Source organism: Halichoeres trimaculatus, unplaced genomic scaffold (genome assembly GCF_033239565.1).
Source record: "Halichoeres trimaculatus isolate MK-OKI-2021-1 unplaced genomic scaffold, fHalTri1.1 fHalTri1_scaffold_21, whole genome shotgun sequence".
NCBI lineage: Eukaryota > Metazoa > Chordata > Actinopteri > Labriformes > Labridae > Halichoeres > Halichoeres trimaculatus.
Genome location: NW_027437199.1, coordinates 20745763 through 20760247, shown reverse-complemented (window position 1 = coordinate 20760247; position 14485 = coordinate 20745763). Strand labels below are relative to the sequence as shown.

Below are 14485 nucleotides of genomic sequence, written 5' to 3'. Positions count from 1 at the left end.
TCATCCTTTGGGATAGTTTGGGAACCACTTCTGTACGGTGGTTAACACTTTTTTTTTTTTTTTTTAGCTTTTAAACTAAGTTTGTATCTCTCCATGTAAGGGTACTAAACAGTCTATGGCAGTGTTACCCAACCCTGGTCCTGGAGGACCCCTGCCCTGCATGTTTTAGATGTTACCTGACTCTGACACACCTGATTCATATGATCAGCTCGTCATCAAGCTCTGCTGGAGACTGATAACGAGCCATTCATTTGAATCAGGTGTGCTGGAGTGGGGTAACATCTAAAACATGCAGGGCAGGGGTCCTCCAGGACCAGGATTAGGTAACACTGGTCTATGGTAATACATAGGCAAAATATGGCCCTTGGGCCACAAATGGCCCTTTGGGTGTCTGTGACTGACCCATTTAAGGTCAATCATAAAGTAAAATAAAAATGTAAAAAAATATTTAAACATACTACTGTGTCACTTTTATTTTGAAAAGCACGACATTTTTAATGTTTGGACACACTTGCCAACAGCGACGAGTGATTGAGTTCAACAAATAGAAACACAGATCCTCTGCCACTGATGATCACCTTCAGCTGTTCATAGCCAGCTCAGGAATTCACCTAAATTTCAATGAGTTTGTTCAAACCGAAGAGAGACAGAAAAGAGGCCATTTTTTTCATTTCAGAGGTAAAATGAAGTGAAAAATGTTCAAGTCAATTATTTATTTTTATTTTATTTATTTTTTAATCTTTTTTTTTTCATTTGTGAAGACTATCTAGCTAAAAACAAATTGAAACACTGATGCTATGATTGATTTTTTTTTTTTTAAACCATTCATTCCTTCTATTGGAGAATTTTCCTATTTGACCTTCACCACAGTTTTACATATTTACAAAATATCCTTAATCTTCTGGTCACCAGTAGCAGCTAATAAAATATATAAGTAAGTGCATTTTACAGTGGGAAAAAGGGGATATTAAGCAGAATTAACTTTGCGTTATTGTTTGTGCAGCACTCAGGTTTCTCATGTGGCCTCTCCTTAAGATTAATTGCCCCCTGGTCTACAGTCTTGTCATCTGATAGATGCCCCAATATTTTATTCAGAACTGTAACTATATGTTTTTTAGTTTGGAGTGGAATAAAAAGTGATTAGTGGAAATTCTAGTGGCTCGGCCTCTCAGGTGTTGCAGACAGGGTCATCTTGACCACTTCATTAAGTTCATTATGCGACCCAAACGCTGATGTTTGCGTGAGTTTAGGCTGTGTTACAACACGTTTCTTGACACATCCCTATTCTTTCTAAGTTACCTTGTTTGTGTCTATAGTCAAAGTAAGTAGCTACCTTTCAAAAGCAATCAGAAAAGCAATGTATGGGATGACATGGTGTTTGATCATATATAACCATAAAGGCAACTACTGACATTCCAGGAAAGCAAACTATGGATTTGAGAATCCCAAATATCACAGAGAAAGATATCTTATGTATGAGAAATAGTCAAACAACTTGTCCAAATCTTACAGCTGGGTGTTGCTTCAGGAAAAACAGATCGCCGTCTGGGCAGCAGGGACATGAACCTGAGCCCTATTAAATACCACATTAACATTTTAGCCACTTAGTTGATGCTCTCTTCCAGAGTCACTGTCACTGAGTGCAAACAGCACAATAGGTGAGTCTGAGTTCATGACTCTCATACATAATGGATGGAAAATAAATGATGAATAATGATTGGGAGCAGCTCAGAAAGGAAGGAGAGGAGGCTCGGTCTCTTTCTGACTACACACCTGAGTCAAAGTGTGCAAGAACACACACACACAGCGACCTTCAGAGCAGCCAGACAGGAAGTGAGCAATGATTGGGGAAGTCCTCACCTAGGTGCAGTAACAGACTTCTTCCCCTGTTCAAAGATGCGATGTATCCTGTTGGTTTTGGTGAGGAGCGCTGCATAGCTGAAGCACATCCCCAAACCCAGGAAAATCCTCCTGAAGGAGCACACTCCCACGTCCGGCGTGGCAATCATCAGGAAGGTTATGGCGTAGCACAGGAAGATCCCCGTCAGCAGCACGTAGCTCATTTCCCGACCTGATGCTCGCACAATGGGTGTGTCGTTGTAGCGCACGAACGTGACGATGACGAAGGAGGTGGCGATGATGCCGAGCATTGAGATGAAGACGGGGAAGATGGCCCAGGGGGAGTGCCACTCCAGCTTGATGATGGGGATGGGGACGCAGCCGGTGCGGTTGGCGTCTGGTCGTTGTTCGTACGGACACAGCTCGCAGCTGAACTCTGATGCCTGGGAAGAAAGAGTTTTTTTTAATCAACGGTATTGAATTCTGACTTTATTTGAAACACATTGAAGAAAGGTTTCTGTGAGATTATTTACAGTATCATTACTGATTTTTCCCACAATCCTTTGCAATAATAATTGTAAAAAAAAAAAAAAAAAAAAAACGACTGCAGAAATTACTTAAAAATTGTTAAAATTACTAGGGATGGATCGATTCAACTTTTGTAGTAGCCTCTCGCCCAATGACAGCTGGGATAGACTCCAGCCACCTAAACCGGATAAGCGGTTAAGAAAATGGATTGATGGATGAATATTTATGTTAACTATAAAAAAGATCTATGTTTACGAGCAGTTTGGTAAAAAACTTTTATACCCTGTAGACTGGTAATGCAGCTATAAACAAATAAAGTACATCAGTGATAACATTTCAAACCAAGTATCCAAGAATTTGGGAGAAAAAAAAAAAGGCAAAGAGCTGGTTGGCAAGATCAGCCCCTTTACACCAATTCCCAATACCAGAATCAGGATTGGTGCATTCCTAAAAAATTACCAAAATAAAGTTTCAGTGTAGATCTTGTAGCTGTATATGGATTTGGCTGATTTCCTCTATTCTTATGAACATTACAGGAAAGTAAATCTCAAAGCAACCTTTCAAAAGACACCGTTATATACCATGAATAAGACACTATCTAATCCAACAAGCTAAGGGGTTTACTGACAAATATTCAGTCACTAGTTGGCGCTGTAGGCACAAGTTGACTAGTTGTGTACAGCAATCAGCACCTCAAGCCCTCATGGGAAACACCTGACAGGGGTCAAGCCTCCATCCCTCCCATGCTGATGCTGGAGCTGTGACGTGTCAATTCACCACAGGGCAGATTGAGCATGTCAGGAAGTAGCACAGAGAAAGGCTGAGACACCCACTGACTTTCAAAACAAACCAGACCTTGTCTAAAACAGATCATATTTAGCTTAACTACTACAAGGAACAAACATAATGAGAAGACCAGACCAGGAGTCAACAGGTTTGAGGTTTTAGGGAGGCTTTGAAGAGAGGCTCAATATTGGAATGGGAACTCCTCTATCTGTGACTTCATTTGAAGTGTATTAGTTGTTATCACAGAGTTTTAGCTGTTATCTAAGGAGTACAGTCGAGTTCTTAGATTTGTTACAAAAGGGTCCAATGTGACATATCATGCTGCTGTTTGTAGCTATTGTATCTGATTGAGTTGTACTTATGGATAGGAGATGCCAATATATGCACCGTGAGGCTGTTGTTTGATTACATTCTTTGTCATAAAGCCCCTTTTTTATTTTGAAAAGCAGCACTGCCACATTATGTTGTTATAGAATACTCATACATTGTATTCTGTGAGTCACAGAATACACTTTTCTCTATGTTCAATTAAGCCATGGTTTCAGCTCCATTATTACATAACAACCAGTCAAGCAGTCAACTGGTCTACGACTAAGTTAAACAAATTCATGACCAGTAAAAAAAAAAAAAAAAAGAGTAGTCATGGAACCCCTACAACAGCCTTCTCTTCTTCAGTTCAACAGTTTTACACTGTTGATCCAAACCTCATTGGAGTGTATGAAGCATGTTTCCCCTTCTTCCTACATCCCTAATCTATAACACAGGTGTCAACACATCATTGATTTTTTCGCTCTGCCAAGCTTCCAATATTTCCTTTCCCTTTTACTGCTTCCTGAAAGGTTGCTCTCTTCACATACAGCTGCTCACTCATAGATTTTTTTAATTTAATAAGAAAGGGCAACTAGCTGACAGATTGTATCCAACATTGATATAACTCACATGGGGGATGTATCTGTGCAAGGTTCTTCTCCCTTATCACATCTTAAAGACTTCTGTTTGCTAAATCGCACCAGTGGGAGGCTTTCTGGAGATACAAATATCAAGTTGATTGCTTTAAAAAGTGTTGAAGAAAAACTATTATGGGGTAAAACCTTTGCAGGGAAATGCAACAGGTGCTTGCAGAGTTCATGAATGCTGGGAAACAACATTAAGGGAATCAAACTGGCATTTAGCGCCTAAGTTATTCAGTTGATTTTGTGTTTATGTAATCAATATTTATAAGTCTCTAATTGTTTGGCCGAGTGTACGGGGTTTATTGAGGTTGGACATTTGCAATTGATTAACAGGTTGGAGAAAGCCTCATGTGGAACACAAACAGAGGGACAGAAATAAGGTGAGTTATATGGATGTAAAGAACCATTAAGTGTAGTTTCCCAGCAGGTGTAAAGTTTGGTAAAGAAAGTTTCCTGTGCAACTTGTTTAAAAGAAAACATGGTGTCATCGATGTATGAAGACTCAAATATCAAATGCAAACTTTTGGCACCATTTGCATTTTGACCACTGTCCACTGTTACATGATGTTAGCTACACATCAACATTAGAAAACTTATAATCTAAGAAAACTGTTTTGGGAGTATTCAGAGGCTTACGGTTAAAGTACACTAGAAACATCTGCAGTCCGTCTCCATTCTGTCACGACAACAGATCAGGTAGGTTCCCATTCAAGTCAATGTGTCAATTTACATCCGATTTTTTGCGGGACACCCGAGCTGTGACGAAGGATGGGTACAAATTCAGGTACTTTTATAGGTACTGACCGAATTATGTCTTTAGTACGGAGAACCGCCTGACATAGAATCAAAAGGTACCATGTTAAGGTATCAAAACGCATCTTTGTGTCTGTGAGGTGGTGGAAGAGTAGGTGATTTTCCATACTGGACGTGAACACAGCATTTCAAGTTTAGAGACTGAGAATAAATATGTTGATTTGAAAAACTTTGAGATTTTATAGTTATGCAAATTAATTTCTACTACCACATAAACAGACTCAAAAGAACTTAAAATTAGTATTGTTGAGTACCGGGCTCCATATTGTTTCAAATGTAAAAGGTACACATCCCTTGCTGTGATGCATAAATTCATCATAGAGAAGATCTAGTGGGACAGGAAAATGTGACCAGAAACTACCTAAAAACACCCACAGTGATTTTCAAAATAAAACAGACTGTGTCAAAATCAGTTTACATTTAGCTTGACTATGAAGACGACATGATGAGAGGAGCCAGACCAAGAGTCAACAGGTTTGAGGTTTTACAGCCCAACCTGAATGAAGAGAGACTTATCAATGGAGTGCTACGAGCAGGAACTCCTCGATCTCTGACTCCAGATGTCTGTCAGTCATACAGTTTGTCGGACTGAACACACAGCTGGTGCATTCAGGACACAGCGGAACAGCGCTGGGCTGCAGACGTATCTGGTGTATTCGAGGTGATAAACATTCTGTATCTCGTGGTGTGGATTCTACACCGATTTACCTGAAAGTGGTATCCTTCACAGCGCTCACAGTGCCAGCAACACGGCACACCTTTCACCACCTTCTTCCTCTCTCCTGTTCTGCACGGGATGCTGCACACAGACGGTGGGAGAGAAGGGTCACCACTCTTCCAACGCATGGCCTCGACCTGATGATGATGAAGGAGAAGAGAAAAAGTTAAAAAGCAGATGAAGTCAGTTGTTTACTCTTGGAGAACAATAATTTCTATGTTCACATGGAAAACCAACTCGCAGCCTGGATGTGTTGTATTATGAGGCACAAAGATTGGCAGCCATCTGCTGGAGCTCACTTCACTGTGTTTGAACAGTCCTTTAGCACTCAGTTTCCTCTGTGTACCTGCACAAACTGTGTCTTCAGGGCAACTTGGAGAGCAATTAGCACAAGCAGATCCTCTGATCGTATTCCTGAGCCCTGCCGGGCACAAAACGTACACCAGCTAGTCTGGAAGCCAGCAATCAGACCATAATCAGATCTGGCACAAATAGGCCATCTGTATTTCCTTCTGTGAGTCTGTGTGTGAGTGTTTCTGTGCCTGTCAGTGTGTGCATATGCTCTACCATGTGTGCGTTTTGTTTGTTTGTGCTCATGTCACGCTGGCATTATCGTGAATCCCTGAGCTTTCCGTATGCTGAAATTCTAGTGCGAGCGTTTGAATTGGTTGTTATGTGTGTGAGTGTTTGTAACTCTGTTATTACACCGAGTCCCTGAGGTTTATCTGCTGCTGAAGGGTGCTGAGGAAAATGAAGCGTTGCTGTTTTAAACAGGCACACTGTGTACCCGTCCAAAAGAAAAAAAACTAGTTAGCAGGAAAAGGCCATGAGGGACTGCAGGAACCAACGTGATTGGATCACCGACACACACACACAGAAACATACACACTCACACTTACGGCATTTGGGCCTCAATATTGGATTTTGGTTTGTTCATATTTTAGTGCAGCAAATAAACTGTCAGGAGAAATACTCGGTGTGTTTGTGAGCATACGTTTCAAGCAGTTTGCTTTCTGCTGTTGTTTCCTGTTTGTTCAGTTTTATTCATTTTCTCATAGCCTCAAGATGTTTGGCTGATTTTTTTTTTGCTAAAATACAAACAACTGCTAATTGTGGACTTTTAAACAAAAGCTCATAGTTCTGGTCTCACATTTTGTTCCTGAGGAGTTACAGCTCACCGGCTGGTGCCTAATGCTGATTTATGATAAACAAAGTTTTCCTTTCTTCATGTGCTGCATTGTTTTTAGTTCAGCAACAACTCTGAGTTTTGCTGTAAATGATAAGTTGCAGAGGCCTTTTAGTCTGACTCACTCCATCAGTTCGAACCTAATAAAGCAGGGGTGTCAAACAAATGGCCTTTAGGCCAAAACCAGCTCGCCAGGGGTCTAAACTGGCCCTCAGAATGAATTCATAGATGAATGAGAAACCTGTATGTTTGGTGTGTATGCAGCTGGTTTTGGTTTCCAAGAAAGATAATATTTGTTGCCACTATGAGACCCAGCGTAGTGACTAATATGAAAGCTTGCAAGGACAACTGAGAAGAGAGGAGACACCTAAAGAGCTGGTGTGTCTGTGGAAACAGCAGTCTGTTTTCATATGGAGCCTGGAAGTCAGTCATGAAACGGTGAAAGCCAGCTACCTGACTGCTGTACTATGACAGACAGCCAGACACACAGGCAGGAAAGGAGAGGACATTTCACACCTTCCAGCTTTGTTCTTTTGTTTATAATGGATAACCCTTTTTCACTAAGGGCTGATCCCAATTCTACCCCTAAGCCCTTGGTTCTGTGAGTTCACGTGTAGTGAAGGGGTGTCCCAATTCTTCGTTAGATAAAGGTGAAGGGCTACACAGCCCTTGAATGAAGACAACCAAGACCTCACTTCAAATCAAGAAGTATGACAAATTGCCCATAATAACAACCCAGCTAACACTGCTAGAGCGACAGCTACAGCCATAGCTAGTGATAGCTACACCCATGTCAGACCGGGGTCCTCAGCAGACTGACTTCACTGCGGTGGGCTGCGTTTCATGTGTGATTGGACAGACAAGTTGCATTCATTGACGCTCCTTCTTCTACAAACCATGTCTCCCCATAATCAACAACTCTTCTTCTCACAAAACTTTTGACAGTTGTTTTGCTCCTGGCTCACTGGCGCCACCATACAGTTTAAATGATATAGTGCATTTCTGCGTAAACATGGTACTTGTGCACAGAGTAAGAACGTTTCTGTGCATTTAATAGTTAATGAGGCACGATGAGTTCCTTCTAGGGCTGCAATGATTAGTCAACATAATTGACTACGTCAACTATAGAAAAAAAAATTGCTGCAAATTTTAATGGTCAAAGTGTTGTATTATTGTTTTTATTGTTGTTGTCATTCGGCGAAATGAAATAACAGGCAGTATTTGCTCATTTGTAACTTCAGTTCACTGCATGAAGCGACACATCAATGGATACTTTTATGGGACAGTATGACCAAGTTCATACATGAGGAATATTGATGAGAAAATATCTCTATGCTTCGATGGCACTGCGTGCTGATGGACTACATGCTCATCTCCGGCTCTGACAGCCTGACAGCTCCGAGTATTTAGTGCTTGATAACGTGATTTAGCGAGTCTTCTTTGCTTTCTGTTTAAAATTGTTTTTTAGGATCTCAGTCACAAACTAGTGTCAAAACTCCCCAAACTTTTGAAAAGAGAGGACATTTACCCTATGTAGCTCATTCATGCTCACACTGCACTGGTTACATTCAGCTGGGGGGGCAGAGTGCGCATGAGCAAAGTGACAGTGCCGCATGTAGAGAATCAAAACTAAACGTGTTGTCATAGAGAGCTGGGAGAAATCAGGCGGGATCATACAGAGAGCAAAGCAAGCCCCAATAAGCAACTAAAGATTAGAAAAAAGGTCTTGCCAATGCTAACAACAACAACAACTCCATTTCCCTGTTGCCTGCTCACATGACACAGGGCTGACCAATCAGGGCCAGAACCAAGCTTTGGGTAAATACAGTGGAAATGCAACACACAGGTTGAATTTCAAAAGTCTTCACCATTTAAAAGCCAAATTAGGCTGAAACACAAAATAATCATGATTAATTGGCTTATCAAAAAATATTTTTAAAAAAAATTAAAAATTAAAAATAATCATTAGTTGCAGCTCTAGTTCTTTCCTGGTTAAATAAAGGTTGAATAATAATAATAATAATGAACTAAAAACAAGCACATTTGGAGCATTTGAACCTTAGTGTTTGCTTTATGAACTGGACATTGTCTTCTTGGAGACACAGTTTCTTGTTAAAATACAATTCAGAGCTGTTTAAAACAAATCCACCTGTCGTGAGCCTTGCCAGCACAAAAAAATCAACACGTAACACCTCAGTGTTTGCACTTTATTAGGTATAAATACGACTGGCTTGACTGTGGCGTATAAAGCTGTCTTCCCTTTGACTGCAGAGCTCTTAAAAAGTTTTTTGATCGTTAAAACTTTCATGGCACCATCATTACAGCTGCCACTGGGCCCTCAAACCCGACTGGATTGTTAAACAAAACTATTACATCTGTTAATTTGTCAACTGTCACAGAGCCCAGTCATGTGTTTCTTAGCTGTGTGTTGTCCTGTGTGTAGCTGTTGTCTCCCTCTCCGTCAGCCAGGCCGTCCATCAGGCAGAAAGCACTTGGTGTCTATTAGTCTTCTCGTCTGTCATCTGGCCTTTCTAATGAAGTCCTGGGTGGATTTATAGCACCAAGTGCTGCAGTGGGCCTCAGGAGTTCTTGTGAATGCATATCCATGTGAGTGTGTGTGTGTGTGTAAGTTTGGAAGTTAAACTTAGAATAAGACAGTGACCACCTGTGCATTAAACCTGAGCAGCTGTGTGTGGATGGATGTGTGGCTCAGGTGTGTACTCCAGCTTTGGAGGCTGACTTAACAAGTCTTCTAAACGTTTGTGTTTGACCTTGTGTGGGCGCGAGTCAATGCGAGTATATCTCTCCCCGTACGACACAACACTCTGAAAGGAAGATGAAATCCACGCTTTCTTCTACAAATGTTCAATCCTCGCTGACTTGAACAAAAGCGGTAACTCAGAGAAATCCAATTCAGCGAGAAGGGATTTGAATTCAAGGCAACCTCTCATTCTCTCGAGCCATTTGCTCTGCCGTAGATCAGAGGCTTCAGAAAACCACTTGAATCAAAGAACACGCTGAGTTTCTGCCTGCATCTCCCATCATTAAATGATGAGTCAGTGTCTTGAATAACTGGAAAACACACTCCAGCATTGTTTTACATAACGTGTTATTATTATATCTTCTTTATGCATTCCTAAGTTAGTGGGACGTTACATCCTGGGCATCTGTCTGCACTGCAAAAACTGAATCTAAGCAAGTGTTTGAGTCGTATTTTTAGTAAAGACTGCCTCATTATAAAATCATACCTTGAGATGGAGCTTATTGGTCCAGGACCCAATGACCCGGTACTCTGTAGACCTGTTAGTGATCTGGTACTGGAAGATGTCGTATCGTCCAGGAGCGTCTCCGTTCTCGTTAAAAACCACAGGCGTACCGGCACTTCCTGAAACACAGAGAGTAAATGTTTGAGATGTTTGAGTAAGTGTCCTGATTTCTTTTTAATCTGATGCTCCATTTTCATTTCTGCACAACATGGACATGAAGATTCCTGTGAAGTCAAAGAATGAGAATGAAACTAGAGAGCAGTCTCATGAAGATCTCGTGAAAACCTTGTGCTATTGACCAGTTTCCAGTCTGAATTAGGGATTTCAACAACACATGAATATTTGGAGGTTTGAAAATCAGCACAAGTTTTGTCTTAACATCCACCATTGATACTTTATATCCTTGTTTAAAATATGGGGGAGTAAAATACCCCTCTTTAAAGTTTCATGATGAAGTATTCAGTATGTTGGTAAATCAGGTTATTATCACCTGTGACAGAACAATATGATATGAGGGGAAGGGTGTGTAGATGTGACTATATTTACTATGGAAATGGTATCCTCCTAACATTAAACACTCTGCATATGCAGTAGAAACTAAATGAAGCAACAGTTCCCCAGGCAGTGTGTAAAGGAGTGGTGATAGTAAAGGAAAACTGGAGTACCTCTACCTGTACATGTGTGTGTGTCTGTGTGTGTCTGTGTGTGTGTGTGTAGAGTGCAGTGGCTGAATGATTTTATGTGGACATGATGCTTTCATCCTCCTCCTTTGCTGTTTTACTTCCTCCATCTTTTATGTGGCGACGCAATCAAATCAGACGTCTGAATGTGGCGTAGCTTTAAAATAAATTCAGTTACAGTGAGGGCGTGGAGAAAGCACTGCAGTATGAGTATTACACCTGTGTTCTGTGTGATAAGATGGTGCTGAGGATGTAAATACATTTAAAAATATACAGGTGCCTGTTTAAAGGAGTACGACAGAGGGATAGGGGAGGGAGTGTGAGGATAAAGATTGGAGGACGACAAAGAATGACAAAGTGAATGAAAACAAACAGACAAAGGAAGACGTTGGATAGGAAGAGGTAAGAGACACTACAAGACAGAAAAGAGAAAATATCAACAGGAACGATAAAACCACTCAGAGAGCACAGACCTCCACCAAGCATATTGTGATTGTCACCAACACTTCAGTCCTACTTTAATGTTATACCTCCTTTCAGCAGACTGCTACAATTTGGTGTTAGTTGCAGGTTTGTACGATAATTTGTTTCCTGACAGTGTTGAAAATTATGATGACCCAGTACTAGGGGTGTAGTGGTACACAAAAAATTTAGTTTGGTACAGTTCCAGCAGCTGGCTGGAGCCTATCCCAGCTGTCATTGGACGAGAGGCAGGGTAAACCCTGGACTGGTTGCCAGTCAGTCACAGGGCTGACACAGAGACAGACAACCATCCATGCACACCTAGGGACAAAATAGAGTGCTCAGTTAACCTAATGTGCAAGTTTTTGGACTGTTGGAGGAAGCCAGAGAACCCAGAGAGAACCCACGTATGCCCGGGGAGAACATGCAAACTACACACAGAAAGGCCCACCGGCAAAGCTGGTAACCGAACTGGTGACCTTCTTGCTGTGAGGCTGCAGCACTAACCACTGCGCCAACGTGCAGCCCCACATTTTGACTAAAAATTGTTATACAAAGCATAAAAGAAATAAGAATAATGCTGCAACCTTCAACCAAAAGAGTCCATAATAAAGAAAAGGTAGTTAAAGCATTCAATTATACACACACACACACACACACACACACACATATATATATATATATATATATATATATATATATATATATATATATATATATATATATATATATATATTATTTTTTGTTGTTGTTGTTGTTGTTGTTGTTGTTGAAGAAAAAAAGGGAAAGGGACTTTTCCACATAGTCCAAAGGCAGCATTAAGGGTTCAGTTCCAGCTTGAATAACTGATTAGCTTTATTTAACTTTCATGTTTTTTTGCCAGAAAAATCATGTTTTCTCCACAATCTCCTTTCTCTTAGTCCCAGTTAAGTTAATGTTCGAGTGGTGCTTCTTGAGATGCTTTAACAAATTAGACGGGTTGCCAACACAGTAGCCACTGACTGTTGAACGTCGGCACACTTCACACGTCCCGGCGAGTTGTCTTTGTTCACCGGGGAACCACAATGTTCCCGCACAGGAGACCTCAAAGATATCGGGGGATCTTCTAGCTCGAGCTGTTCATTAGTTGTGGTTGCCATACCGCTTGCAGTCTGTTGTGTGCTTCCTCTTTGCAGACCGTGAGAGAACATGAGTGACGTGTAATAAAAGTTTTGTTCCATGTGCACTCAGATTGGTTCACATGCCAACCAGACTGAAGGCCTTTTCCTGAAACCGTCCGGATATCGGATAAGGGTCCGAGTGCTTGTACCGTTTCACCCCTTTCTATTAAATTTTTAATAGTAGTAATAGTATGCATAATATTGCCAGGATCTAGATCATACTCTTAACTCTTGTCAGAAATTATGATGAGCTTGTCTTGTATTGTTTTGCAAAGTAATCTGACCATTTACTGTGGAGTTATATACACATATGGTGAAAACAGCCCTATCTCACAATGATAAAGAATCCTTTGAAAAAAATCCAGGATCAAGACAGAGATCCAGATCAGCTCAAAAATTTCATCACTTTTTTCTTATCCCATTTTGAACATTTCCTGAAAATTTGATTAAGATCCGTTTGTTAATTTTTGCGTTATGTTGTTCACAGACAAACTCTCCCAAATACATAACCTTCTTGGTGGAGGTAATAAATGACACGTTATTGTATGACGGACAAAAGGCGTTAAAAAGCCAGGTTTAAAGATTACTCAGAGGTCAGGTAGGTAGAATACTGACAAAAGAAAAGAGAAAGAAGAGAAACTCGAACAGGGCAGTCATTAAAGATGCACAGATAGAAGAAAGAAGAGACGTATCGAGAGAGGGCGAGGAAGACAAATGGAGGAAGGTTAAATCGATAGAGAGACAAAAGCAGAGGTCTCAATCCCTCATTGTTCTCTCAGGTTATGAATGAGGTCCGTTTCTGTGAGAACAGGACACGTCCAAGTGTTCCTATTGTGTTTCCCACTTCAATTGTTCTGCTCTTTCTCTCCAGCACACACAAACACACACAAACACACACTTAACTCAATGCAGCCTCTCCACTCACACACACTCTCCCTCTGTCTGGAACGTCTAAATACAAAAACTGAGGTAAAGACCTGCATTAGGGGGTTTTGGAAACAGTCGGGGAGGCTTCATTAGCGAGATTTTCAGAGATCACACTGATACCAACATAATCTACAGACTACTACATGTGTTTAGTTAATGTGCCTGTGAGGGACAAAAACACAACAACAACGGTCAGAGCCACTCAAGAGCAACTCCACCTTCACCCACACTCACCTCATTAGTTCCCCACCGATACCTGTTTGCTTTAATTTGCTGTCAGAAAACACATTAACAGGTAACACGCTTCGTTTCACTCGGTATTAATTTTCCTGGCCTGGCCAAGGGCTACAAAACACCACAGGTGCTTTTCAACTGCAGGAATTAAGGTCAAAATTTATATTTGTGTTCTGTTTCTTTATATTTTCCCCATCAGAGAAGGCGCCACTCTGCAGCCAGAGTCTATCTATCTATCTATCTATCTATCTATCTATCTATCTATCTATCTATCTATCTATCTATCTATCTATCTATCTATCTATCCTTCTTTTTTTTCTTTTAGGAGCCTCCTTTCTTCTTGGCCCTTCCTCCTTACTTAGCTTACTATTCCTGAAAAGACAACAAAAAACGCCTGCTGACAATCATGGTTAAATGTGACGTAAAGCCTAATTTTTAATGTCTAATAACAAATTAAAAGATAAACCTTTGGAAAAAAAGAGGACTTGAACACATAAGAATACAATAATGTATAGGTGTATTCATTTTTGAAAGTGTGACCACAGCCCATCTGGAATGACTGGAAAGACAGTTTTTGACCTATACTGCAGCCAGCCACCAGGGGGAGCAGTTTTTGAGGTGACCTCATATCAAGCTGGAAAAGATTATGTCCATTTTCATTTTTTTTTTTTTTTTTTTTTTTTTATAAGTCTTTTCTTCCACAGACTGTGGTCTCTATCAGCTTCCGGTGTTCCAGTTTAAAGAGTGACCCTGTAAACTGGAGACCTTCAGCTGAACGTATCAGTGGATATCCACTTCACAACAGCTGAGTTGAAAGTACTCAGGAATGCATCCTCATTTAGTTTGATATATACGTAGATAAACCTGTCATTATGTGTTCATCAGATACGTATTTAATGACGATCTAATATTTTCTGAGAAGGATGAATCCCG

At 40.7% G+C, this 14485-nt stretch overlaps 1 protein-coding gene across 2 annotated transcripts in view; it reads right to left on the bottom strand.

Annotated features, from left to right (window-relative positions):
• The window catches only part of grm8a (glutamate receptor, metabotropic 8a), a 409703-nt gene that overhangs the window by 43228 nt on the left and 351990 nt on the right, over positions 1-14485 (bottom strand). For both annotated transcript variants that reach the window (XM_074698190.1, XM_074698191.1), the window contains exons 9-11: positions 10072-10208; positions 5628-5774; positions 1861-2282 (exon numbers count right to left, since the gene is read on the bottom strand). In XM_074698190.1, coding sequence (XP_074554291.1) covers positions 1861-2282; positions 5628-5774; positions 10072-10208 — 706 coding nt within the window. The remainder of the gene's footprint in view (positions 1-1860; positions 2283-5627; positions 5775-10071; positions 10209-14485) is intronic.